Genomic DNA, 24672 nt, shown 5'->3' on the forward strand with positions numbered 1-24672 from the left:
AGAAGACGTCACACAAATTAAAGCATCAGTTTGTAATGTATTAATCGTTACAAATGAGAATGAATGCAAAGATTCGTTGCTCATTAAGGACAAGAAGGCTATAAAGCCAAAGAAGAATAACCAAAGGGTACACAATTCTAATCCCAAAAATACTCCCAAAGTTGAATTCCATTGTGATATTGCAATTGAATTCCATCTGACTTTATCATTAGAGGGTTTTTTGGCACACACCACACCGGTGTATTTTTTTTTTTTTTCTTTATGTCACATCTTATTGCAAGTTTGTCTCTAGACAAATCAATTGTCATCATCCATCCATGTAGACGAAGAACTCAACTGACGATTTTTTGCATCAACAGTTGTCACTTCAATTTTTTAAAATTAAAATTATAACATACAAGTAGAGTAAAAGTTGATTCTTTTTTAATTTCTCTTATTTTTGTGATACGTTTTACTAGTATTGATGAAATTTCTCAATTTGATTATTGATAAATGGAGTGTTTTTCACATATGAATGAACTCAATCAATGATTATATCCCAAATCTGTTCAATAAAATAATCCTACCAATTGAACTTCATTATTTGTATTCTTGAATTGAATGTGAATGGAAAACAATTTTGAAATTGGAACTATTTCCTCTCACTGCTTCAGCTTATGCGTAGGCTAAGGGTCCGTTTGGTTGAAAGAGTGGAAAAGTGGGAGGATGGAAAATTATGGGAGGATGGAAAAGTGAGAGGATAGAAAATATTTAGTTTTCCCTCGTGTGTGTTTGGTTGGAGGGATGGAAAAGTGGAAGGATGAAAAACTCTTTTGTTTGGTTGAAAAAAAAAGTGGGAGGATAGAAAAAGTAGTTTATATAAATTGACTATTATACCCTTGTTACATAATATGTAAGAAATAGATTTATTTGTACTCATTAAATTATATAAAATTTACCAACAATTATATTTTTCAATAAGAAATGTTACATCCACAACATTTTTCGCAATACTTTCACAACAAAATTTATGTGAAAAGTTGTTACTAGTTATAATTTGAACCCACCACTGAAATTATTTTTTTACTCACCAATATGAACTAATAACAATCTGTTACTTAAAATTTATTGTCAAAATATTATAGTAATATTTCTCAATTAGGATTTTTTATTCTTTATATTATTTCTCTTTTCAATCTTTTCATTTCATCCATACGTTTTTGTTTTTGTTTTTGTTTTTTTTCTTCTTCTTCTATGTTGTATCCTCCACACACGTTGTTATCTCTATCCCCAACCCTTCTTTTTCTTTTTCTCCACACACGTTCTAGCAAATCATCTAGCACTCTCATTCTCTCTTTCTTTTCTCCAGCTCGCTTTCTCTGTGTTTTTTTTTTTTTTCCTCCATACACGTTGTCTTTATCTCTTTATCTCCCCCTTCTTTTCTTTCTTTATCTCCCTCATTCAAGAAGTGCTTTCTCTCTTTTTTTTCTCCAGCTCTCGGTCTCTGTTTTTTTTTTTTTTTTTTTTACTTGATTCCAGAACAGCCGTTGTGTTTGTGAGGAGGGTAGGTGGGAGAGGGCATTTGTGTAATTCCACGGTAAGAGCAGTTCTCTCTCCACAGTTTTCCTCCCGATTTGGGAGGAAAAAAATTGGTGGGCTCGGGAGGAAAATTTTCTCCTGGTTTTCCATCCTCTCTTTTTTCCTTTGCTTCTCAAATAGTGGAAAACACTGTTTTCCACACCATTTTCCACCCATTGTTTTCTATCCTCCCTATAATCCCTCCAACCAAACATAGTGTAAGAGAAAAATGTAGAGTAAATGGCCTGCTGCAAACTACATTTGAATAAGGTAATAAAAAGGGGTCCAAGAATGGCCCAGCCTACCTTAAATGGGGAATGAAACTGAAAGGTAACCCCCAGAAGGGGCATCTTTCAAAAAGAGTAATTGTGGGCCTAATATAACCCAAAATAGCACAGATAAGGGGAAAAGCCCAAAACAGATCTGCTGCAGAACAACCTGGGCAAATCTGATGCGGAATAGCTTGGGCAAATCGAAAAAAATTAATAGAGCCTTAGACCCTTCCATTCTTTTATAACCCAACAGAGAAAAATGGGCCCGTAAAGGCCTAACCCCTTTTGTAAAAAGGGATAAGAGCAAACTTGTCATCCTTATTAGAGAGAACACGCACAAAAGACAGAATAGACAAAGAAGGCAGAGAATGTGAGGAGCATGACCAAAGGAAAAGCCAAGATCTGAGAATGTGCAAGCAAGGAGGTGCCATTATTATTCACCGTCCTTTGACAATACCGGAATCTAACGATTATTTGATCATTTATATATTGTTCATTTGTTCTTTAGTGTCTTGGAGTATTGTTTTGTGCACAAACTGGTTCACAAGGCTCATTAAGTGAAGAGAACCAAGCCGAACTCCCACAAACTTAAACAGCCTTAGCCCAAGTGGTCCTTACTCCTTAAGGTCTTCTAGTGCAGGGTGTCTTGATGTTTTGTTTGCTACTGATGTTGTAACTATTATCAAGGAGGAATAGCTCCTTGATTGAGGGATTGCTTCCTTTTCTGTTTTGTTTGTCCTTCTGTTTGTGGTTTTAATAAAATTTTATCTCTATCAAAAAAAAAAAAAAAAAGATAGGGACCTGTCAGCTAAATTGTTTAGTAAGAAATTGATACCCTTCAAGTTTTAATTTGTCATTCATGAGAAATCACACTCACCTAATCTAACTAGTTAATTATGTTGAGTGGCCGTGTTGAATTCTTTGTAGCAGATAACAGCGGAGCCCAACAATTGATGCTTATTTGATTCCATTAAGATTCAGGGGCTGCTCATCCCTAAAAAGGCTTCCAAATGAAAGAAGACTCTTATTATCTTGTTTTAAACAATGTCACCTGTGGATTTTTGTGTGGGTCATTGGTTCCAAAGAAAATCATGTCTAATTTTAGGGATCACAATTTTGCTTTGATTTGCTGGACCTACACTACCTTATAGGAATGGTGAAGTCGAGATGGGTGAGATTTTTGCCTTGCAACCTAAGGTGGGGCAAAGATGGATTTAGGCTTGTCCTACCCTGCATATATTTACAACAATGTCCATTTTTATTTCAAACAAGTCGACTATATCCAAATGCCAGCTAACGTTTTTGAAATAAATATTATATACGGACCAAGTCTACTTGTCGACTTTTATTTCAAACAAGTCGACTTTTCCTTGCATATATATACACACGTAGCTAGGGAATGGACTTTTCAAACAAATCATTTATTTTTTTAGTTTTATTTTATTTTGATAAGACCGTGATCATTTATTTGCAAACAAGTCAGTTTGTTGTCCCTACACAATTTTCCTTCAATCATGCTTAATGGAATTATAACAACTCCACCCAATTGTGTAAATATTTTATTTTCAAACAAGTTGTGTTATGTATAGGAAGCTCTAAGACCCCATCTTTTGATTGTCTTCCTCCTTTGTTTGTTCTCATATGATCATTTATTTTCAAACAAGTTGTTTGTTCACCCTACACAATTTTCCTTCAATCATGCTTAGTCAAATTTACACAAATTTCCTTCAATCAGGCTTAGTGGAATTTATCCGTCCTACCTCTGATATTTTATCTTTCCAAATTCCAACTAATAATATTGCGGAAGCATGGAGTGACGGGATGCCTTTGAAGCCAAGATTTTCAAGGTAGTTGAAAATGAAAATCATGCATAACCATTCAATTAGTGACACGTGGAACGTTATCATTGACTGATGTCAATGATGATCAGTTCTATTTTATTGGGCAATTTTATGCAGAAAGCAATTAATTAATTAGCATGTTCTTACACTAGTTTACACTGCTTTAATTAACTAAAAAGTTCCTAATTAATTATAGTAATTTAGTAAGTGTCATGAGTTTTAGAGGTTTTTCTTTTAGTTTTTTTTTTTTCTTTTTAATATTTTTAATAGTTTAGAGGTATCTTTCTCCAAAAAAAAAAAAGAAATAGTAGCAATTATCTTAATAAATAAATATTAAATGTTTTCATTATTCACTGAGACTGCTAGTTCGTTATAAAAGTCGAATAGTAGGAGTAGGGGTGTGCAGAAAACCCACCGACCCGCCAAACCCGACCCGTCGGGTTGGGTCGGTTTTTAAGGCTTGGTGGGTTGGGTTGGGTTACAAAATTTTTTTTAATGGCGGGTCGGGTTGGGTTTGGGTCATAAAATTACAAACCCGCCAAACCCGACCCGACCCACCGACCCACCCATATTTAATATATATTTAAAATATATTTTATATTTAATAATTTTTTTTAAATCAATTGTAGGGCACTTATATATATATATATATATATATATATATATATATATATATATTATATTTAATAATTAAAAAAAAAAGTTGTAGAGCAGCATTTCCTCAATTCCTCCTACTAATACTAATTTAATATATATAAAAAATATATTATATAAATAATAAATTTTTTCAAATAGTCAGTTCTTCCTATCTTATATAAAAGTCAATTAGTTCACACAAATCCTAATAAATTACTATTGTTGTTTTGTTATTAGTATTGTTTGCCTTTAAAGAGTTACATTGATACTAATATTAAGGTTTTTTTTAATATATTAATATTTTTTTTTTCTACTCAATTTAATAATAATACTAAAAAAATTTGTCAAACCCATGGGTTCAACCCGACCCAACCCGACCCATGTGGGTTGGGTTGAACTTATATGATGGATTGGGTCGGGTTGAATTTTTTTTGACCCACCACGGTGGGTTGGGTCAAAAAATCCCCTCAACCCGACCCAACCCGACCCATGCACACCCCTAAGTAGGAGAGAAGAAGCACAAGCACACCTGCTATTGCGTAATCTATTTCTCACTTTGCTCCTTATTTTTGTCATTCGCATTCTGTTTCTTTATTGTATTCTCAACTTATAACTTTCAGTCTCCATTAACTATATATGGCTGATGCACTACTGTTACTAGCTACTGATCTCTTGAAGCAATTGGGTTCAATCGCTGTTCAGCAGGCTCAACAAGAGATAAACTTGATTGTTGGCATTGATGAAGAAATCGAAAAGCTTTCTAACAGTTTCAAAATCGTCCAGGCAATGCTCAATGATGCTGAGGAGAGACAGTGGACGGAAGCAGCTGTGAAGCTTTGGTTAGATCAGCTCAGAGACATGTACTACATGATGGATGACGTGTTGGACAAGTGGAACACTGCAAGGATCAAATCAGAAATTAAAACAGAAGAAGAAAGAGCTGTTCCTAATAACAATCCTGCTGCCCTGAAGAAGAAGGTACCATGTTCATTCTTCCCCTCTCTATCATGCTGTTTTCGTCAAGTAGATAACCTTTCTCTGGGTCATGAGATTGGTCACAAGATAGAAAACCTTTCTCTGCGTCATGAGATTGGTCACAAGATAGAAAACCTGAAACAAACATTAGATAAGATTCTCAAAGATAAAGTGACCTATGGGTTTGACTTGACTAGGCATTCACATGTAGAAGTTGAGCGACCAACAACCACGTCCTTTGTGGATGTGTCCGATATAATTGGTCGTGATGACTATAGGGATGAACTGTTGAGCAACCTGTTAGGCGTGGGTAGTCAGGAAGAAAGAAATCCTCGTGTGATCTCCTTAGTGGGCATGGGAGGTATTGGTAAAACAACTCTTTCCCAACTAGCCTACAATCATCTTGAAGTGAAAGCCAAATTTCAAAAAAGAATGTGGGTTTGTGTTTCTGATCCTTTCGATCAGTGCACGGTGGCCAAAGCTATCATTCAAGAGGCTAGCCTTGGACATGAATCCCTCAATAATATTACTGAATTTGAAACTCTTTTGGGTCAAATTCATGCTTTAATTGATGGAAAAAAATTTCTTCTTGTATTAGATGATGTGTGGACTGAAGACTCAACAAAGTGGGAATCATTCAAAAATACTCTCAAATGTGGTGCTCAAGCTAGTAGAATTTTAGTTACCACTCGTAATAAAAAAGTTGCAATGATAATGGAGAGTGCCCATATTATTAATTTGAGGGTATTGTCTAACGAGGATTGTTGGTTGTTGTTTAGTAAAATAGCATTTTTTTATAAGAATGTAGAACAACGTATCGAATTGGAAGACCTTGGCAAACAAATAGCAAATAGGTGTAAAGGCTTGCCACTTGCTGCAAAGACTCTAGGGAGTCTTATGCGTTTCAAAAGCAGTAGAGAACAGTGGGAGGGAATTTTGCATAGTAATTTGTGGAAAATAGAATATGTTAAAAAAGGTCTTTTTGCACCATTATTATTGAGTTTCTATGATTTGCCCTTGCCAATGAAACTTTGTTTTTTATATTGTGGTGTCTTTCCAAAAGATTATGTCTTTAACAAAGATCAATTGGTCTTCCTATGGATGGCACAAGGATATATAGAGACAAGGGAAAGTAAAGAAATGGAAATTACGGGAGAAGAATACTTCGAAAATTTGGTCATACACTCTTTCTTCGAAGATGTTAAGATTGATAATGGGGTAATAATAAGGTGCAAAATGCATGATATAGTGTATGACTTCGCCCAATCAATTAGGATAAATGAATATTTCGAAATCAATGGTGATAAGAATTTGGAGATAGATTGTAAAAGTCTTTGCCATTTAAGTTTAGAAATTTCAAAAGAAATGCAAATTCTTGAACTCGTTTACCGTGCAATAAATCTACGCACTCTCTTTCTTCATTTTTGTGGAAGGTGATGGAACACAAATTCGTCAGTAAGAGTGGGCAGATGGAATCCCCTGTGGAATGTGAAGGTGTGCTCGATGAGGGCCATCGGTGTGGTGCCTGCCACAAAGTCTCCGATGCCAAAGTTAGGATAATAATCAAACACTGTAAAGAAACAGAATGTACTTTCAGAGTATTTTTGCATATATATCACCTTCCGTTGATTGTATGAAAGCTTTATACCTGAGGCCTTAGAGGCTAGCCGTTGGGGCTGTTAATGCTCTCTGAAGTAACGCCCCTGGTCCAGTAATGAGACTTTTAAGAGGCTCCCAACGGTCTGCTTGGTCGATTTAGTAACTGCTCAGGTCATTGATTGACTGCATTGAATGACTCCCTGCCTTCGTCAGTGATGATGGCTTTCTTCGTTGTTTCTGATGACCTCGTCATGGATGATTCCTTCGTCATTAATATTATCTTCGTCAGTGGGATGTAGAATCGTCATTCCTGTCAGTTGCCCCCCAGGTTCTGGGGTCGTCGGTGACACGTCATGACGATCACAGAAGATGAAAAGTTTCTCTTGTGACTCTTGGGGTTCTGTTCCGCTTTTAATGCTTAGTGGCGGCACTACACGCGATCATGGCCACGTGGCGTGTGATGATCTGTGGAATTAATGGCATGACCCTTGGGTTTCCCGCTGGTTTTTCAATCGTTTTTGGCCCACATTTAAAACTTCTCTTCTTTAATTTTTCTTCCACTTCTCAGAGAGCAAAGGCAGACAAATTCTTCAGTGATACTCTGAGCATTTTCTTGGGACTTCCTTTCTTCTCCAAATTACCTTGCGTTGTGCTTCTGCTGTTCCGCCATTAGAGGTACGTTTCTCTTTCCTTTTTCTTTCTTCTTTTTTCTTTTACTGTAGTATAATTTCTGATTTGCTATTCCCTTTTATTTTTCTTCTGTTGTTGGTCCTTGTTTTTCTTTTGGGGTTTTAGTTTTGTACCGTATTTTTCTTCCCTTCGATTTCTGCATTTTCCATGGTTGATAGCTTGGAGGTTAGGATAGCTTGCCCGTTGATCTCCTTCCTTTTTGCGCATCTAGGGGGGTCTTTGGGTACTTACCCGTTTTTAGAAAATTTTGTGTATGAGGGCAATAGTCTGAGCGTGGTTTTGGGCGAATTGTTGCCCTTGCTCCGTCAATCGCTCAATTGGTTCGAGGGTTTAGGAGGGAGAGGATTAATGTCTGAGGTTAGGTCTAGTGACCTTGAGACTGGGCTATCATCCAGTGGTGACCCGGCTGAAGGAGATACAGCCGTCTCTGGCCCTCGAGAGGTTAGGGCTTTTTATGCCCTCAATGAGATTTGTGGTCTGGATGCCGAGACCGTAAATAGATTCAAGGATAGGTTTCAGTTTCCGTCTAGGGTTCGTGTTCGTCTACCTAGGGAAGAAGATAGGGCCTGCCACTTTTTTTCCAGGCGAAATATGCTTTTACGAGTCAACTTTCACCTGCAGGCTTAGGCTCCCCGTCCACCCGTTCCTGATGGAACTTTTAGATCACTTTGGTATAGCTCCCGGGCAGCTCATGCCTAACTCGTGGAGGATCGTCATCAACTGTATGAAAATATGGTTGGCCTCCAACGGGGATATGATCAGGATAGGCGAGCTCACCTACTTGTATCGTTTGAAAGAGTCTAAGGAATGGGGGTATTATGAATTAATCCCTTGGGAGAGAAAGACTAGGATCGTCAAGGGATTGCCCTCGTCATTCACGTATTGGAAGTTGCGCTTTTTCTTTGTGTCTGGGGACGACTTCGAGACTCAATCCAGCAGTGATTAGGGTGATATCCCGAGGTTGCTCCGTCAGTGGGGAACCCCGACCTTAGGTGCGTCAGTATTTCTCCCCGTCGTTTTAATTTTGCCAACTTTGAGGCTCTGGCCTTGCTAACTTCTTTGTTTCTTTGTTTGGTATAGTTAAGAGACGGCCTGGACTGAAGAGCCGGTATAAGGAACGTATCGAGACTGCGATCGGGTACGCTGAGACGATTGAGAGCTGGGAAGAACTGGTTGACCCCCGGTCTCTTGCATTTTACAATCTCGGTCCTGACCCGTCTCCTTTCGTTCTTCGTCAACTTGGCATTGAAGGCAAAAGGAGTAAGTTTTAACTTCGTCAATGCTGATTCTTCTTATGTACACTTAAGCAATCTTTGACAGGCATTTTCTTCTTACAGAGATGACGACAAAATTCAACAAGGATATGTACGCAAAGATGAGATCGAAGAAGGACGAACCACTGTCCAATCTGGGGAAGAAGGCTGTGCGGGTTACCGAGAAGGGTCCTGCCTCCATGCCCCTTAGTATCGTTCCTTCCATAGCTTCTGAAATGACGAGGACTGCCTCCCCGACCGCTTCAATAGAGGAGATTCCTACTCCCGGCTCCAAAAGGCCGCGTGTGGCTAGCAAAGGGAAGGAGAAGACTGATACTCGTTCATCCACAATATGGGATGACGAGACATTGGCCGTAGAAAGAGCTCACGAGGTCGTCACTCCAGCGGACTTGAAGGCTCTTTCTGACATGTCCTTAAACGATGTGGCTTCTCGTCATGTTCACAAACTCGTCCAGGTATGGAGTTCTTCCTTCTACATTTCATCATTTTTTTTTTCTTTTTACAGACGACTTCATAATTCCCTCCAGGTGTTGGGAGAGAGCCTTCATATTACCGCTGAATACCTCACTCAAGGGGCCAAGGTGGCGTCTCTGACAACCCGGATGGAGGCCTTGGAGAAAGAGAACTCTGATCTGAGGACGAACCTGATCACCTCCATAGACGAGGCAACGACTTTGAAGGAGAAGGTCAAAGTGCTGGAGGACGACCTCAGAGTTGAGCGCGGGTTGACTCACGAGAAGGACGAGCAGCTTCTTGCAGCCAAGGAGAAACTTGTGACCATCGCTGCTCGATCCGTGGAGGCTTTCCAGACCACTGACGAGTACAATACTGTGCTCTTCAGTTGGTATTTCAAAGGTTTCGAGCTTCTCCGGAGGTATATGATCAAGCATCCTTCTGGAGTCAACCTGGAGAGTCTGGACTTGGAAGAGGTTGACAAGGAAATGGCTCTGGATGAGGCGGCTTCATCTTCTGCCCCTGGTGATGACGCGCTTGAGCCTGTTACTGACGTACCGGCCAGTGAAGGCACAGCTGATGCCTGATTTGAATACTTAGAAATTTTTTGTTTTATGGTGGGTGCCCGTCTTGTTTTGGGCCTTTTCTTTTTGTAAATCTAATTTCAAAATAGCTAATTTTATTTTGAAAACAATGATAGTGGCCCAGTGGTTATGGGCTGGAATGAAGCGTACTTACTTTTCCTCTAGATGTTTTGGCTGATTTACATCCGTCTACAGTTTTGTGCTTTGTTAATTAGTTGTTGCATCCTGTTTTGATTTGATGTACTGCACTCTTTTCTCCGTCAGCTAGACTCCTGCCACTTGCGACTGCCAGGGGGTGCTGCCTGAGTGGCTTATGTCCGTCCAGGTGGACTTTTGTCACTTATTTTTTTATTTTTTATTTTTTTATATCGCCAGTAACTTACATCCATCAAGGCGGAATCTTGTTACTTAGTCTTTTAACCATCCTACGATGGTCGTCAGTAACTTACATCCGTCAAGGCGGAATCTTGTTACTTAGTCTTTTAACCATCCTACGATGGTCGTCAGTAACTTACATCCGTCAAGGCGGAATCTTGTTACTTAGTCTTTTAACCATCCTACGATGGTCGTCAGTAACTTACATCCGTCAAGGCGGAATCTTGTTACTTAGTCTTTTAACCATCCTACGATGGTCGTCAGTAACTTACATCCGTCAAAGCGGAATCTTGTTACTTAGTGATTTATAGGCCTCATGGTTGACCAGTACTGCCTGTGCAAAAACATCAGAGGAATAATACTTTTATTAACTTCGAGAACGAATGCATTCGTGTATTACATTTACTCATGGTATTTCTTTAAATGCTCAATGTTCCAAGGACGAGGGAGCTTTTGTCCGTCCATAGTTTCAAGATGGTAACTTCCTTGTCTAGAGTAGTGAATGACGCGGTAAGGCCCTTCCCACGTTGGGCCCAGCTTCCCTTGAGTAGGGTCTTTAGTTGCTATAGTGACTTTGCGAAGGACGAGGTCCCCTATGTCCAGACGCCTGAGTTTAACCCTCTTGTTGTAGTACTCGGCCATCTTTTTTTGATACTTTGTCATTCTACCGGACGCATTGTCTCTTACTTCATCTAGGCAATCCAGGTTGAACCGCAGTTCCTCGTCATTGAGTCCATCTCTGAAAGTTCCTCGTCTGATGCTTGTTACTCCAACTTCTACTGGGATTACAGCCTCTGTGCCATAGGTAAGTCTGAAGGGTGTCTCTCCTGTTGGGGTTCTGGCTGTAGTCCTGTATGCCCACAGGACACTAGGTAGTTCTTCTGGCCAGGCACCTTTTGCTTCGTCCAGCTTGGTTTTGATTATCTTGAGCAGCGTCCTGTTCGTTACTTCCGTCTGTCCGTTTGCCTGGGGATGTCCCGGGGATGAGAACTGATTCTTGATCCCGAGGTCCGAGCAGAAGTCTCTGAAGCCTTGGCTGTCGAACTGCCTCCCATTATCAGATATGATCGTCAAGGGAATCCCGAACCTGCAGACTATGTTCTTCCACACGAAGCTCCGGATCCGAGCCTCAGTGATGGTTGCTAGGGCCTGCTTCAACCCATTTTGTGAAATAGTCAATAGCAACTAGAAGGAATTTTACCTGACCTTTACCTTGGGGCAGAGGACCGACGATATCGATTCCCCATTGTGCGAATGGCCATGGGGAGGCTATGCTCGTCATTTTCTCCGCTGGAAGCCGTTGCACATTCCCGTACCGCTGGCATCTGTCGCACCTTCTGACGATATCAGCAGCATCCCCCTGCATGGTTGGCCAAAAATATCCTGCTCTTATCACCTTGTTGACTAGGGATCTGGAGCCGGCATGGTCGCCACAGATTCCTCCATGTACTTCTTCCAGGATGTATTTGGCCTCATCCTCGTCGACGCACTTTAGATAAGGCATAGAGAAGCCTCTCTTGTACAAGACGTCATTCAGGATCGTGAACCTGGCTGCTCTCTTCTTGACCTTTCTGGCTTCGTCAGTATTCTGAGGTAGGTGCCCGTCCTGGAGGAAGGATATTATGGGCGTCATCCAGGTGTCTGTGCTCTGGATGGAGAACACCGCCACCTCTTCAATACTCGGGTGTTTCTGGATCTCTATTGCCATGTCTGTGCTTGTCCTCCCTTCTTCTGATGACGCTAGTTTTGATACTTCGTCGGCCCCAATATTCTGGCTTCTTGGTATCTGGACGAACTCCACTGTGTCGAACTCCTGAGTTAGTTGCCTTGTCAGTTTGAGGTATTTCTGCATCCTTTCTTCCTTTGCCTCGTACTCTCCACTGATCTGTCCGATTACCAGCTTTGAATCACTCTGGATCAGCAAGTTTTTGGCACCAAGAGCTTTCCCAAGCCTCAAGCCCGTCAATATTCCTTCATACTCGGCTTCGTTATTGGTGGCTGGGAACTTTAGTTGAACCCCATATTTCATCACTTCTCCGTCGGGGGTGGTTATGACGACCCCTACTCCCCCCCTCTTTTGGGCTGACGAACCATCTGTCTGTATTGTCCATTTATCAACTTCGTCTGTAATTCCATCTTCGTCTGGAAGAGTGAATTCAGCGATGAAGTCAGCCAGAGCTTGTGCCTTGATAGCTGTTCTTGGATGGTACTCGATGTCAAATTGGCTGAGTTCGATTGCCCATTGGACCATTCTCCCTGCTGCTTCTGGTTTGTTCATTGATTTCTTAATTGGTTGATCCGTCATCACAAGGATAGGACTTGACTGGAAATACGGCCTGAGTTTGCACGAGGCTACTATAAGTGCAAACGCAATCTTTTTGATCTTTGGGTACCTGAACTCAGCTCCTTGAAAGGCTTGGCTGACATAGTACACAGGGAGTTACTTCTTGCCTTCTTCTCTAATCAAGGCTGACACCGCCAGGTACAAGTATAGGTTCTCCCCTCCTTTGGACGGGCTCAGGAGTGGTGGACTGCTCAGGTATTGCTTCAGCTCTTGGAACGCTGCTTCGCATTCGTCGGTCCAAGCAAAAGTCTGCTTCAGGGTTTTGAAGAAGGGCAGGCATTTGTCTGTGGCCCTAGAGACGAACCTATTTAGAGCTGCTATCCTTCCTGTAAGTTTTTGTACATCCTTGACGGTCTTGGGTGAGGCCATGTCAATGATAGCTCGTACTTTCTCTGGAATTGCTTCTATTCCTCTCTAGGACACCATGAATCCCAAGAACTTTCCCGAGGCTACCCCAAAAACACATTTGCTTGGATTCAACTTCATCTGGTGTTTTTTCAGGGTTGCAAAAGTCTCCTCCAGGTCATCCAGATGAGCGAGCTCTTCCTTACTCTTGACGAGCATATCGTCCACGTATACTTCCATGTTCCTGCCAATCTTTTGGCTGAACATTTTGTTTACCATTCTCTGGTACGTAGCTCCAGCATTTTTCAACCCAAAAGGCATCACCTTGTAACAATAGAGTCCTTGGCTTGTGATGAAGGCGGTCTTCTCCTGGTCTTCTTCAGCCATCTTTATCTGGTTGTACCCTGAGAAGGCGTCCATGAACATCAGTAGCTTGTGTCCGGCAGTGGAGTCCACGAGCTGGTCTATCCTTGGTAGAGGGAAGTTGTCCTTTGGGCATGCTTTGTTCAGGTCGGTGAATTCTACACACATTCTCCACTTTCCGTTCGCTTTCTTTACCAGGACGACGTTGGTGAGCCATTCTGGATAATATACTTCCCGGATGAATCCAGCCATCAAGAGTTTGGTCACTTCCTCTGCTACTACCTGATCTCATTCTGGAGCGAAGGTTCTTCGTCGTTGCTGAACGGCCTTCCTGCTGGGGTCCGCATTCAGCCTATGCTGGATTATTTCTGGAGATATGCCTGGCATGTCCTCGTGGCTCCATGCAAAGACATCTAGATTCCCTTTAAGGAACTTTATGAGTCTCGTTCTCATCTCGGGGCTTAGCGTCATCCCTATCCTGGTCGTCTTGTCCGCATTCCCTTCTATTAACTCCAATGCTTCCAGGGTCTCCATCCTGTCTTCCTCTTTTTCTTCAATCGTCCACGTATGGTTTTCCTTTCTTGCCAGTACGGCCTGATAGCACTCCCTTGCCAGGACTTGATCACCCTTCACTTCACCCATGCTGTTGTCTGTTGGGAATTTCACCTTCAAACAATAGGTTGACGTTGCCGCCTTCCATTTGTTTAGGGTGGGCCTCCCAATAATGACATTGTAGGACGAGGGGCAATCTACCACCAGGAAGTCTACTTGTTTGGTCAACTGCAATGGGTAGGTCCCTACCGTCACCGTCAGAGTCATTATACCCCTGGGGTAGACCCTGTCTCCACTGAAGCTGACAAGCGGAGAGTTAAAAGGGCGAAGCCTTTTTGGATCTAATCTCAACAGCTGGAAGGCTGGGAGGTAGATGATATCCGCTGAGCTCCCGTTATCAACAAGGATCCTTCTGGTATTGAGCCTTTCTATATTCAGCACTATGACCAGGGGATCGTTGTGAGGCTGCTTTACTCCCCTGGCGTCTCCTTCATTAAAGGACATGTCTTGGTATGTTCGTCGGTGCTTGGACGAAGGCATGGTGTGGACGCTGTTCACCTGTCTATGGCATGCTTTTTTGAGTGATCTAAATGATCCTCCTGAGAATGGTCCTCCTGTGATCGTGTTTATCTCCCCGATCACTTTGCGTGGAGGCTGGGACGGATGGTCGTCATCCCGAGTGAAGGATTCATGTTGGGTCCTGTTGTCGTCTCTGAACTTGCTATATTCTCCTTTCTTTACATATTTCTGTAACTTTCCTTTCCGTATTAATTCCTCTATTTGTTCCTTTAGGTCTCTGCAATCTTCTGTGTTATGGCCGTGGTCTCTATGGAACCGGCAATACTTGTTCTTGTCACGTACGTTGGGGGACGAGTGTAATGGCCTGGGCCATTTGAGATAATGCTTGTCCTTGATCTGCGTGAAAATCTTGTCAACAGGCATAACCAAAGGAGTAAATTTTACCTGACGAGGATTTTTGTCGTCTTTCCTTCTATTCCCGTCATTGTTCCGACGTTTTGGTCTGTCTCTCTTTTGCCCTCTGCGGTCGTCTTCCCTTTTGGACTTGTCTCCTAGCCTCTCAGTATCTTTTATGGCAGCTAGAGTATCTTCCGCGTTCATGTACTTCTGTGCCTTCAGGAGCATCTCAGCCATCGTCTTTGGTGGGTTTTTTTGCAAGAGAGGCCACGAGGTCTCTGGATCTCAACCCTGCTTTGAAGGTCGTCAGCTGCACCTTGTCATCAGCTTCGTCTACTTCCAGAGTTTCCCGGGTGAATCGCTTGACATATGACCTCAGAGTCTCCTTCTCTCCCTGTCTTATGGTGAGTAAGTAATCTACTGGTCTCCTTGGGCGTTGTCCCCCTATGAAGTGGCGCAAGAAAGCACTACTCAGCTGATCGAAATTGTCTATGGACGAGTTTGGCAACTTAGTAAACCACTCTCTTGCAGCTCCTTTGAGAGTCGTAGGGAAGGAACGACACAATATCTCGTCAGGTGGTTGCTGAAGACCCAGAGTCGTCTTAAAGGTATTAAGATGATCCTGAGGGTCCTTGAGTCCGTCGAATGGCTCTAATTGAGGCAAGCGAAACTTTGACGGCACGGGGCAATCAAGTACCGCTGCAATGAAAGGCGAATCCGTAGCCCTTATCATTTTGTCTACGCTCCGGTCTGTCTTTTCTTTGATAGCGCTCCGTAGTTCGTCCATCTCTTTCCTCATTTCCCGGAGAAGATCTGAGTTCTGTTCGTCCGGAGTAGTTGGTCTCCGGGGGGTTTCCCTCCGGTGACTATCCCCTTCTTCCTCCGTGTTACCCTTGGACCGGTTTTCTTCCTGTTGAGCTTGTTGAACCTGCTGGAGCCGCAGCTTCATTTCCTGGTTCTGTCTGGTGAGTTCCTCAATGGTGGCTGCAAGGGCTTGAACTTGCTGGGCCAAGGTTGCTGAATCTGGGTTGGATTCCATCTGGATATGGAGAATTGATGGAAACTACGTTTTCGAGTATGAATCTGAAAACTCGTTCCCACAGACGGCGCCAAACTGATGGAACACAAATTCGTCAGTAAGAGTGGGCAGATGGAATCCCCTGTGGAATGTGAAGGTGTGCTCGATGAGGGCCACCGGTGTGGTGCCTGCCACAAAGTCTCCGATGCCAAAGTTAGGATAATAATCAAACACTGTAAAGAAACAGAATGTACTTTCAGAGTATTTTTGCATATATATCACCTTCCGTTGATTGTATGAAAGCTTTATACCTGAGGCCTTAGAGGCTAGCCGTTGGGGCTGTTAATGCTCTCTGAAGTAACGCCCCTGGTCTAGTAATGAGACTTTTAAGAGGCTCCCAACGGTCTGCTTGGTCGATTTAGTAACTGCTCAGGTCATTGATTGACTGCATTGAATGACTCCCTGCCTTCGTCAGTGATGATGGCTTTCTTCGTTGTTTCTGATGACCTCGTCATGGATGATTCCTTCGTCATTAATATTATCTTCGTCAATGGGATGTAGAATCGTCATTCCTGTCAGAAGGTACTATGAGTTTAACATGCACCTATCCGACTTATGCATCATTTTAGATGTTTACAAACATTAATTTTGGATTGCCCATGTACGAAACTTCCAGATGCGGTGGAAAATTTGATACATTTAAGGTGTCTCCATATGTATGAGAATGTTGAAATAGAAGAATTGCCTGAAACCTTATGTAATCTTTGTAATTTGCAAACTTTGAATATTGATAATGGTAAATATTTCAAGAAATTACCACGGGGTATGGGTAAACTAATTAATTTAAGACAGCTTAGATTTAATACAAATGATAGCTGGTTCAAACTAAAATTTCCAAATGGGATTGGGAAATTGACTTGTCTTAGGACATTAAGTGATTTCAACAGAGGTGGTAAGGATGATAAAGAAGGATGTAAACTTGGAGAATTAAAAAATTTGAACCAACTTGGAGGGAGCTTTAAAATGCATGGGTTGGGAAATGTGGTAGATGTAGGGGAGACCCAGAATGCACAGTTGAAGAAGAAGATACATCTCCACGATTTGGAACTAGATTTTATCGATGAAGGTCAATTCGAAGAGAAAGGGGAAGAGAGTAGAAGAAGAATGAAGAGTGATTTAGCAGTTTTGAATGCCTTAGAACCACCTCCACACTTGAAAAAATTATCAATTAAGTGGGTCATGGGCACCGCAGTGTATACTAATTGGATGACGTCCTTGACCAATTTGAAAAGTCTTGATATCAATTGGTGCATTCAGCTAGAGTGTTTGCCACCTTTGGGGAAGTTGCCGTTACTCAAAGAATTAAATATACGGCGTGTAGAAAATGTGAAAAAGTTGGGAGATGAATTTTTAGGAATAGAATCCGAAAACAAAAGCAAGAAAGACGACTGCCACATCATAAATATATTCCCAAACCTGAGAGTTCTCGAAATTATTTATTTGCCGAGCTGGGAAGAATGGATTGGGATGGGTGGAAAGAGGTTAGAAGTGGAAGAAGAAAAAGATAGTGGTTTGGTTTCAGATCCAATGATAAAAATAATGCCACGGCTTGAAAGCCTGACAATTCAGGGCTGCCACAAATTAAAGTGTCTGCCAGACTACTTGCGTACTACTCCATTACAGAAATTATTCATTCATTACTGTCCAATTCTCAAGCAACGTTGCGAAAGAGAGATAGGAGATTACTGGCCCATTATTTCTCACATCCCAACAATCGACATACGGTAAAGTAACGATCAACCCCAGTTTGATTCAAACAATCTGTCAGAGGTAACTCTCCTTCTTTTCTTCCCTCGTCTTCTTCTTTTAGTTTTAATTTTGCAACTCTCATCCATTTAAAGTTGATATATTTTATCAGATTACTCAAATTCACAAACCCACTGCCACCAAATCATTCAATCTCGTATGCCCATTAATTATTTCCAAATCTAACGTACTTATTTTTTCTTTCTGGGCATTCGTAATGTTCTTTATATCTATAATTCCCATAAGCTGAAAATTCGTTTTGCTTAAATTTGATAAATTTTTTTTTTATGGTTTTGGTCCTTGTTGGCCCAATCTTTTATTAGTATGGGTTTTGATTAAAATTTATTTTTCTTGTTCATTTTTGGTTTAATATCATAATATATGGGTCTTGCAAGTTTTGTTGATTTTTCGAATTTAGATTAATCTGACACAACTCATGTGCTTTTCTTTTGGGCATTAGCCATTAGTATGAGGATGATGGGGCTGGTATGAGGCGGATGAACAAGTGGAAGTAGACATTGATGAGGGGGATTCGTGAAGTGGACAGATACATATTATGAGATTGGGTAGTAAGAGCAGGCAAGGTGAGATTCCCTTTTTACCAGCATGAACATTATGAACATTACATTTAAATCTGTGTCCACATTGCTACATTGTGCCTCTTATTCCTGCTTACCGCTAATATTCCTATGTTGGATTGACTGTTTCAATCCCATTGTGTGTTCAGGTTAACAATTATAGTTATCAAAACTACTTTAGCTGTTTATTGATTGGTTTCATTGAATTTTTGTGTGTTTGTGCGTCAGGGGTCATGAATTTTAGCTACAAGTAGAGTTTTTTTTTGAATGATGGTACTGATAGAGAAGAGGAATATAAAATTGAAGCTTGGGGTGGCCTTAAATCTCCCTTTTGCAACATTATATTTACTCTAACGTTAGAGCCAAAAGGGTCAATTCCTCCCTAGCCTCACAGTGCAGGTTTGTGTGCTTTATTGTTTTTGTATCTACTCTTCTTATTGTAATATTTTACTGGTCCTGATTTCAATTCCATGTTTTGATCATATTACTTGATCGTGGCAATGAAATCAATTTAAATGGTGGAAAAGCTTGATGCAAAGATGATCTTCACATCATAGCGACTACATCCAGTACCTGCAACGCTGTTCATGTTGAGCTGAAAATTATGTAAGTGTTGTTGGATCTTAAATCCCATTCTAACATGGTGAATCTTTTAATCGTACCTGTTACCAAATCAATTTTTTAAAATGAAATATATACATACATGTGGGTTGAGTCCTGATTTTTTATTTTTTAATTCATATCTTATAATTGTCATATCACTTTTTTTGGTGTTGGAGAAATTGCTCAATTTGTTTGTTGATAAAGCAGGTTTTTTTCTTTTCTTTTCTTTTCTTTTTTTCACTTTTGAATGAACAAAATACCTTTTTTTTTTAATTTTTTAATTTATTTTGCTTTCCAAACTTGCACCATCCAAAATTTCAATTTATTTTGTTTTTTTTTGTTGTTGTTGTTGTCGTTGTTGTTTTTTTTTTTTTTTTTTAAATTAATGTAGAATGATATGCAATTTACAAAATACTATACAATCTCCAGAAATCTGACCTGGTTATGAATTATGACATCCAAAAAGAGACTAAAAATTTGATTTTACAGATCAACTTTCGGATTTGTGCTTTAATGATGATATTGTTTGACACAAATTTGAAATTTGATGTCGAAAGAATACATGATCCAAATGGTGTTGACTAAAGAGGCCTTTGTGCTCACATGAGGAGGATATGGAACTTTTATGCTTGAAATACATTTTCTCTGACACCAAAGGTAGTGAATTACATCCATAAACAAGCTGATATCATTCTTGGCGCATCATGAGGGGTCCATAGTAATTTTTTATGACATTCAAGATTGGGGCATTAATCAGATCAACTTGTCTATTCATTCGTAAATCCAGATCTAATTGTACACTATTGTGTCTTCTTTTGCCCATATCTGGAATTGAAAATTATTACCATCTCATGTTCACTCAGGTCTGTGTAATTAAAGGAGGCAGAACCCAGGAAATGGCTTCTATGATTTTTGAGGTAATTTAGTTTAATTTGGCATTGACACTGATCTGTACTGCAGTAAATGCAAACATTCTTTTATAACCCAAATTTGGAGAGTAATGGGATATGTGGATATTTATGCAAAAATCATTATTATAAAATTGAGATGGAATGATTGCCAATCATGTTATGCGATTTTTTATAAAGCCCTGTTTCATGCAGGAAATTAGGAGGGGTGGGCTTACGGTTGAGGTAGAAATACCAAAGACAATTGATAATGGCATTCTAGTACTCCTCAAGGCATGCTCAACTTTTGAGCTTTGATGGTCTTATATACCCATCTACCAGTGCAAAACCTTGATTAGGTTATTAATTATCCTTTTGGTTTTGACATAACTTTCAGGTGGTTCAATGAACTATTCATGCAGCCAATGTTCAATCATAAAGATTTAGAGTGGTTTCAGTGACATCAAGTTAATGGGCCACTACAGTGGTAAGCTACATCCATATGAATAGCTATCTTAACAGAACACTTGAGAAATTTTTGTATTGATCTGAACCTGTACTTAATTGTTGAAAAGAAAGTTCTTCAAAATTGGGCTATAATCTTGTATTGATTTTGTATCCTAAGCAATTAATTACTAGTTAGAGCATTTTATACTCTCTAAATAGAGAACAAATTTAGAAAAAAAGACAATTGGGCTTCATTTTTTTTTTTTTTTTTTTGTTACAAAATCTGCAGAGGAAAAGGGGTAATGAGAAACAATTCAGGGCCAACAAACATCGTAGATGTCTTTTAGGTTACAGTGATCCTAGAAGTTGTAAAAGAGTGTTGTTTTGATTATTATTGCATGCTGAACTCAAAACTATATTCCTTATGGGAAACCATAACTTGCATAAGAGGAAGTGGTCATGTGGCAACCTAATGAGAACTATAGGAGGTGTTAGTGGCACGTTGGAGACTGTCTAAAGCATCTAGGATCATTTCCTATGCTAAATATGTCTACTTTGCCATAAAAAAATTTAAGATTTAGCTTACTTGTTTGTCTCAACCTTACAAACAGCTCCAATCTATTTCTTTAATAATTATTCATTTGTGCATCTCATAAGTTTACTCATTAGGAGTAGCAGAAGGGCAGGAAGGACTTCAGTGGTTTGTAAGGTGAACCAATTTGATTTAGCATTATTGTTGGTTTTTTTTTTTTTTTTGGTTGTGGTCCCGAGGAGTTAAAATTTTATTTTTTTTGAGATCCCTAGTTTTGAGTGGACTGTGCTATGTGATATTTTGGAGTTTGAAATTTGTTAAAAGATTACTCTTCTCTGTAGGAATTTTGCAGGACGACCCTCAAAGTTGTTGCGGCTGGACTTCCTAAAATCATTGACCATTTCACAATAATTGGGACTCTGGTACTGTCTATGCTTCAAATGATTTGTCAACTACAGTTCACATCTAGCTTATCTCAAGATAATCTCAATTGAGTTGTCACTTGTGATTCAGATCAAAGACCAGTCCTACGGTCTTTACAAATAGCATAAGACTAACAAATGAACACAAACCACTTACAATGGATGAGAAAGGAAGATCAAGATCAATCTCAAAGAGAAAACCCCATCTAGGTGGTCACAGATTTTGCTGTAGAAAGAAATAAGCATGAACCTGAAACTACAAGTCATAAAGGAAAGTGGGGATAGCAAGGCTGACCAGTTATCAGACAATGACCCTCAAAATATGGTACACACTATACTTTCTCCTTAACTCCTGTTTTGTTTGTTCAATTGACAAAAGAAAACTTATTTTTGCTTATCCTATGCGTGAATGTCTTTGATAGCTCTGTTTTGTGATATTGATTAGTGCTATAATGCTGGGTTACTTTTATGGTCCTCATCGTGCTTAGGAAGTAATAAGTTGATTATTTTCTATTGATTTTGAAGTTTGTTAATGTAGATCAACTTGGAATAAGATTAGGGAAAAGCATTCAATTGTTGATTGGAGGGCTTTGGTTTGGTTTTTGTTTCGGCTGCTATTTGCAAGCAATGCCTTCATTTCTTGTCTAACTGTCACGGATAAACTTCCCAATCCTGACATGGCTGGTAAATGAGGATACAATTCTGATCTCATTTGTGTGTTCTGTACGAGATATCTAGAGTCCAGGCAAGCAGTTGAATGACTGGAATTCTCTCTTATGCTGAAATATTCATTCCTTGAAAGTCATTACTATTGTTTGCAAGCTAGCTTGGGCTGCCTTCATTTTTCAGATATGACTTCAAGGAAATGCTAGAGTTTGCAAGGTGTGCAAAATGGTAATTTTTGGTTGATGGGGTATATCAGTTACTGTTTTAGAGTAAAAGTGTTATTGTTTGTGTGTTTTGCAGCGGTTTGCTGTTTGTGTTGTGTTCTTGTTTAGAGTAGCCATGTTGGTTGTTTCTATGTTCTGTAGTAATTTGTTGTTTGTGTTGTGTCAAGGTTGAACTATTTTGTGATATCTTTGCTTGATTTGTCTTGAATTTATCTCATTCTTAAAAAAAAAAAAAATTGTTTGTTCTACCAGTCGCCCAAAAAAATTTATTCTGACTATTCTTTGGATTGCTTAGATGATATGTCTCATCCATCCCTTCTTTAATGGTTATAATTTTAAATTCCTTTTTGCATGTTATATCTCCTTGAAATAAAGATTTGACTTTTAAGATTGATATCTATTTTGGAGCATTTTGATTGTTGTCCATTGCAATTTAAGTATTTTATAAATATGCCATCATTAATCTTCTTTCTTTGAAGTTCTAAATTTCTAATTGATGCTTGTAACCTTGAATAATCCCTATGTGGAAGATGTTGGGCTTCTTATCCCTTACCTTGCAAATCTGCCTCCAAGAAATAATGTGTGTGCAAAGCCCCACTCAAACTTTATGCAAGATTGATAGAAAGAGCCCATAGAAACTGGTAATGGCAAACAGAATGGCGAGGCCAATGAAGTTAAAGATCAGATCATCGGGGCTTCTTTATTTCTCCCAGCTAGAAGAAACAATCCCCACATTACAAGGAATTTTGGAAAGAACTTGGGGATATGAACAAAGATTCTAAACTGCCAATGAAGTTAGTCTTTCCTTTTTGCATATTGATATAGCCATTGACTAAATCTTATCTAATTGTCCTTCAAGAATCAATTTGTTGCTTTATTTTGTTCTATATTTGGCACGTAATTGTTTAAAATTTCTTCTGTCTTTCACGGCATTTATATCTTAATTGTGGTTGTCATTCTCAACCCAAATCACAGATGAGGATCATTAAGTTAGTCGCACAAAGTTATAAGCATGGAAAATGGTGTTGTGCACTATGGTGGTGAGTTTTATAGTGATGATGACTTGCAAAGTTGGGCTTTAGTTTCATCATTTGTAGCCTTAATGTTTGCATTTCCTCCTCATCATCAGGCAAACATTAAAGGTTTTCCGTTTTCTGATTTGAACATCTATTTGTGGTGACTATGTGCACAAAACATATGTTCTTAGCTATCCAATCTTTCTTTTGCAGTTCATTGCCCATTGTGTTTTTTGAGATTGACCTCAGGCAACCACTTATTTGCAAAGTACCTGAAATTGAACCACATGAAACTTTGGGGTTTTGGTACTGCATATCTCATCAAACACAGGTAGCTATTGTTATTTTCTGTTAGCCTTTTCATATTATCTATAGTAGAACGATATAAATATGGCAGCACAGGCTAGTTCATACAAAATGGCTTTGAAGATATTCCCTCTCAATGACTACACTTCCCAATACAATAGTATTTCTTTACAACAACTCGAGTGCTTATTAATCAAACCCAAAAAACAACACAGAGTTTCATCTTTGTATCCTCACCTGATTAATATGTCAAGCATTGGTCATAAGTATGTTTTCCTATTTTTTATGCTTTGTCCTGGATCATTGACCTTGTTTGTAAAAATTAATGCAGTTAAAACCTATTGGAGAAGCACAGTTTTATATTGGTGAAAATTGTTAAGCAAGGATGCACCTCAGATAGCCATGTCTTACATTCTGGTGCAAGATATATTTGATAAGCTCCATTGGTTGCAAAGCTTCATATGTTAGAATAACAAAGCTCCCTACCTATCTGCCCTACATCATTTACCCCATCTACAAATTTTTATGCCAAGTTCATAGATGCAACTATGCTGAGCGATGAGGATCCACTCAGCATTGTGAATGTAGCTTGTTATCGATGTCAAGATGAAATAAGGTCAATGAGTTATACACATGAATTGGAAACTAGGCAATTGATGTTATGCATATCTGTAATTACAACTTTCCCTATCTTTTTTGTATGAATGTTAATGGCTGGTTATTAGGTTTATCATTCACTATAGAGGCAGGTGGTGGTTTTCTAAAGTAACAGAAAAAATTGTTTGTACAAGTGCATGATTTTGTTAAATTTCATTTTTTTGATCATTAATGACCTAAGATAATATTGCAGGTGAGACAAGTGCTAGTGAGTTAATAATGTATATGAATGCTTTGGTTCATCATTCCTGGGTGATTCTCCAAACAATTTGGGAGGCACTTAGCTATCTGATGACACAGGGCATTCAGTCAGCCATTATTCTTACCAGTACTTGAGCTGTTGGCACCTTATTAGAGTCGGGTCAGTGTAAGGCAGAGGCAAGCAGGGACTCGTGTGCTGTGACAAAGGATCTTGGCAGTTTACACCTCCCCTTCAAAGTTCTCACATATTTTTCTGGTTCATCACCGAGCTTTGAAACTAGTCAGTTTGCCAATTATGCAGCCACATCTTTTATACTCATGGCCCGAAGTAGTAAAGCATCACATCAAAATATATGAAGGAAAATCTAATTAGGGATTGGACTTTGTATTTACATTTTTTATGCCATTCTCATACTATTTTTAAAATATTTTTCATGGTTATCATTTTCATAACTAAGATACATTATATTTATACAAAATTTATCGCAACATGAAGAGTGATATTGATCTACAGCTTCATTTAAGCACACCCTG

The 24672-nt window shown here is 39.5% G+C and overlaps 1 protein-coding gene and 1 long non-coding RNA gene across 2 annotated transcripts; both read left to right on the forward strand.

Moving 5' to 3' along the window:
• Positions 1-4942: 4942 nt before the first annotated feature.
• Positions 4943-16893, forward strand: LOC115991421 (putative disease resistance protein RGA3). Its single transcript, XM_031115113.1, has 2 exons — positions 4943-6714; positions 16376-16893. The coding sequence occupies exons 1-2, from the start codon at positions 4943-4945 to the stop codon at positions 16437-16439; spliced, it is 1836 nt and encodes a 611-aa protein (XP_030970973.1). The 3' UTR covers positions 16440-16893.
• A 155-nt stretch (positions 16894-17048) lies between these two features.
• On the forward strand, positions 17049-18570 carry LOC115991886. The gene is made up of 3 exons (XR_004092361.1): positions 17049-17623; positions 18060-18183; positions 18406-18570. It is a non-coding gene; the product is annotated as an uncharacterized LOC115991886 (long non-coding RNA).
• The last annotated feature ends 6102 nt before the right edge of the window (positions 18571-24672 follow it).

Source organism: Quercus lobata, chromosome 5, assembly GCF_001633185.2.
Source record: "Quercus lobata isolate SW786 chromosome 5, ValleyOak3.0 Primary Assembly, whole genome shotgun sequence".
Lineage (NCBI taxonomy): Eukaryota > Viridiplantae > Streptophyta > Magnoliopsida > Fagales > Fagaceae > Quercus > Quercus lobata.

Excerpts from the sequence above, each read along its gene's own strand:
- LOC115991421 (XM_031115113.1), top strand. The coding sequence starts at position 4,943 with ATGGCTGATGCACTACTGTTACTAGCTACTGATCTCTTGAAGCAATTG. Across the intron at positions 6,715-16,375 it reads TTTCTTCATTTTTGTGGAAG|GTACTATGAGTTTAACATGC; the intron begins GTGATGGAACAC and ends TCCTGTCAGAAG.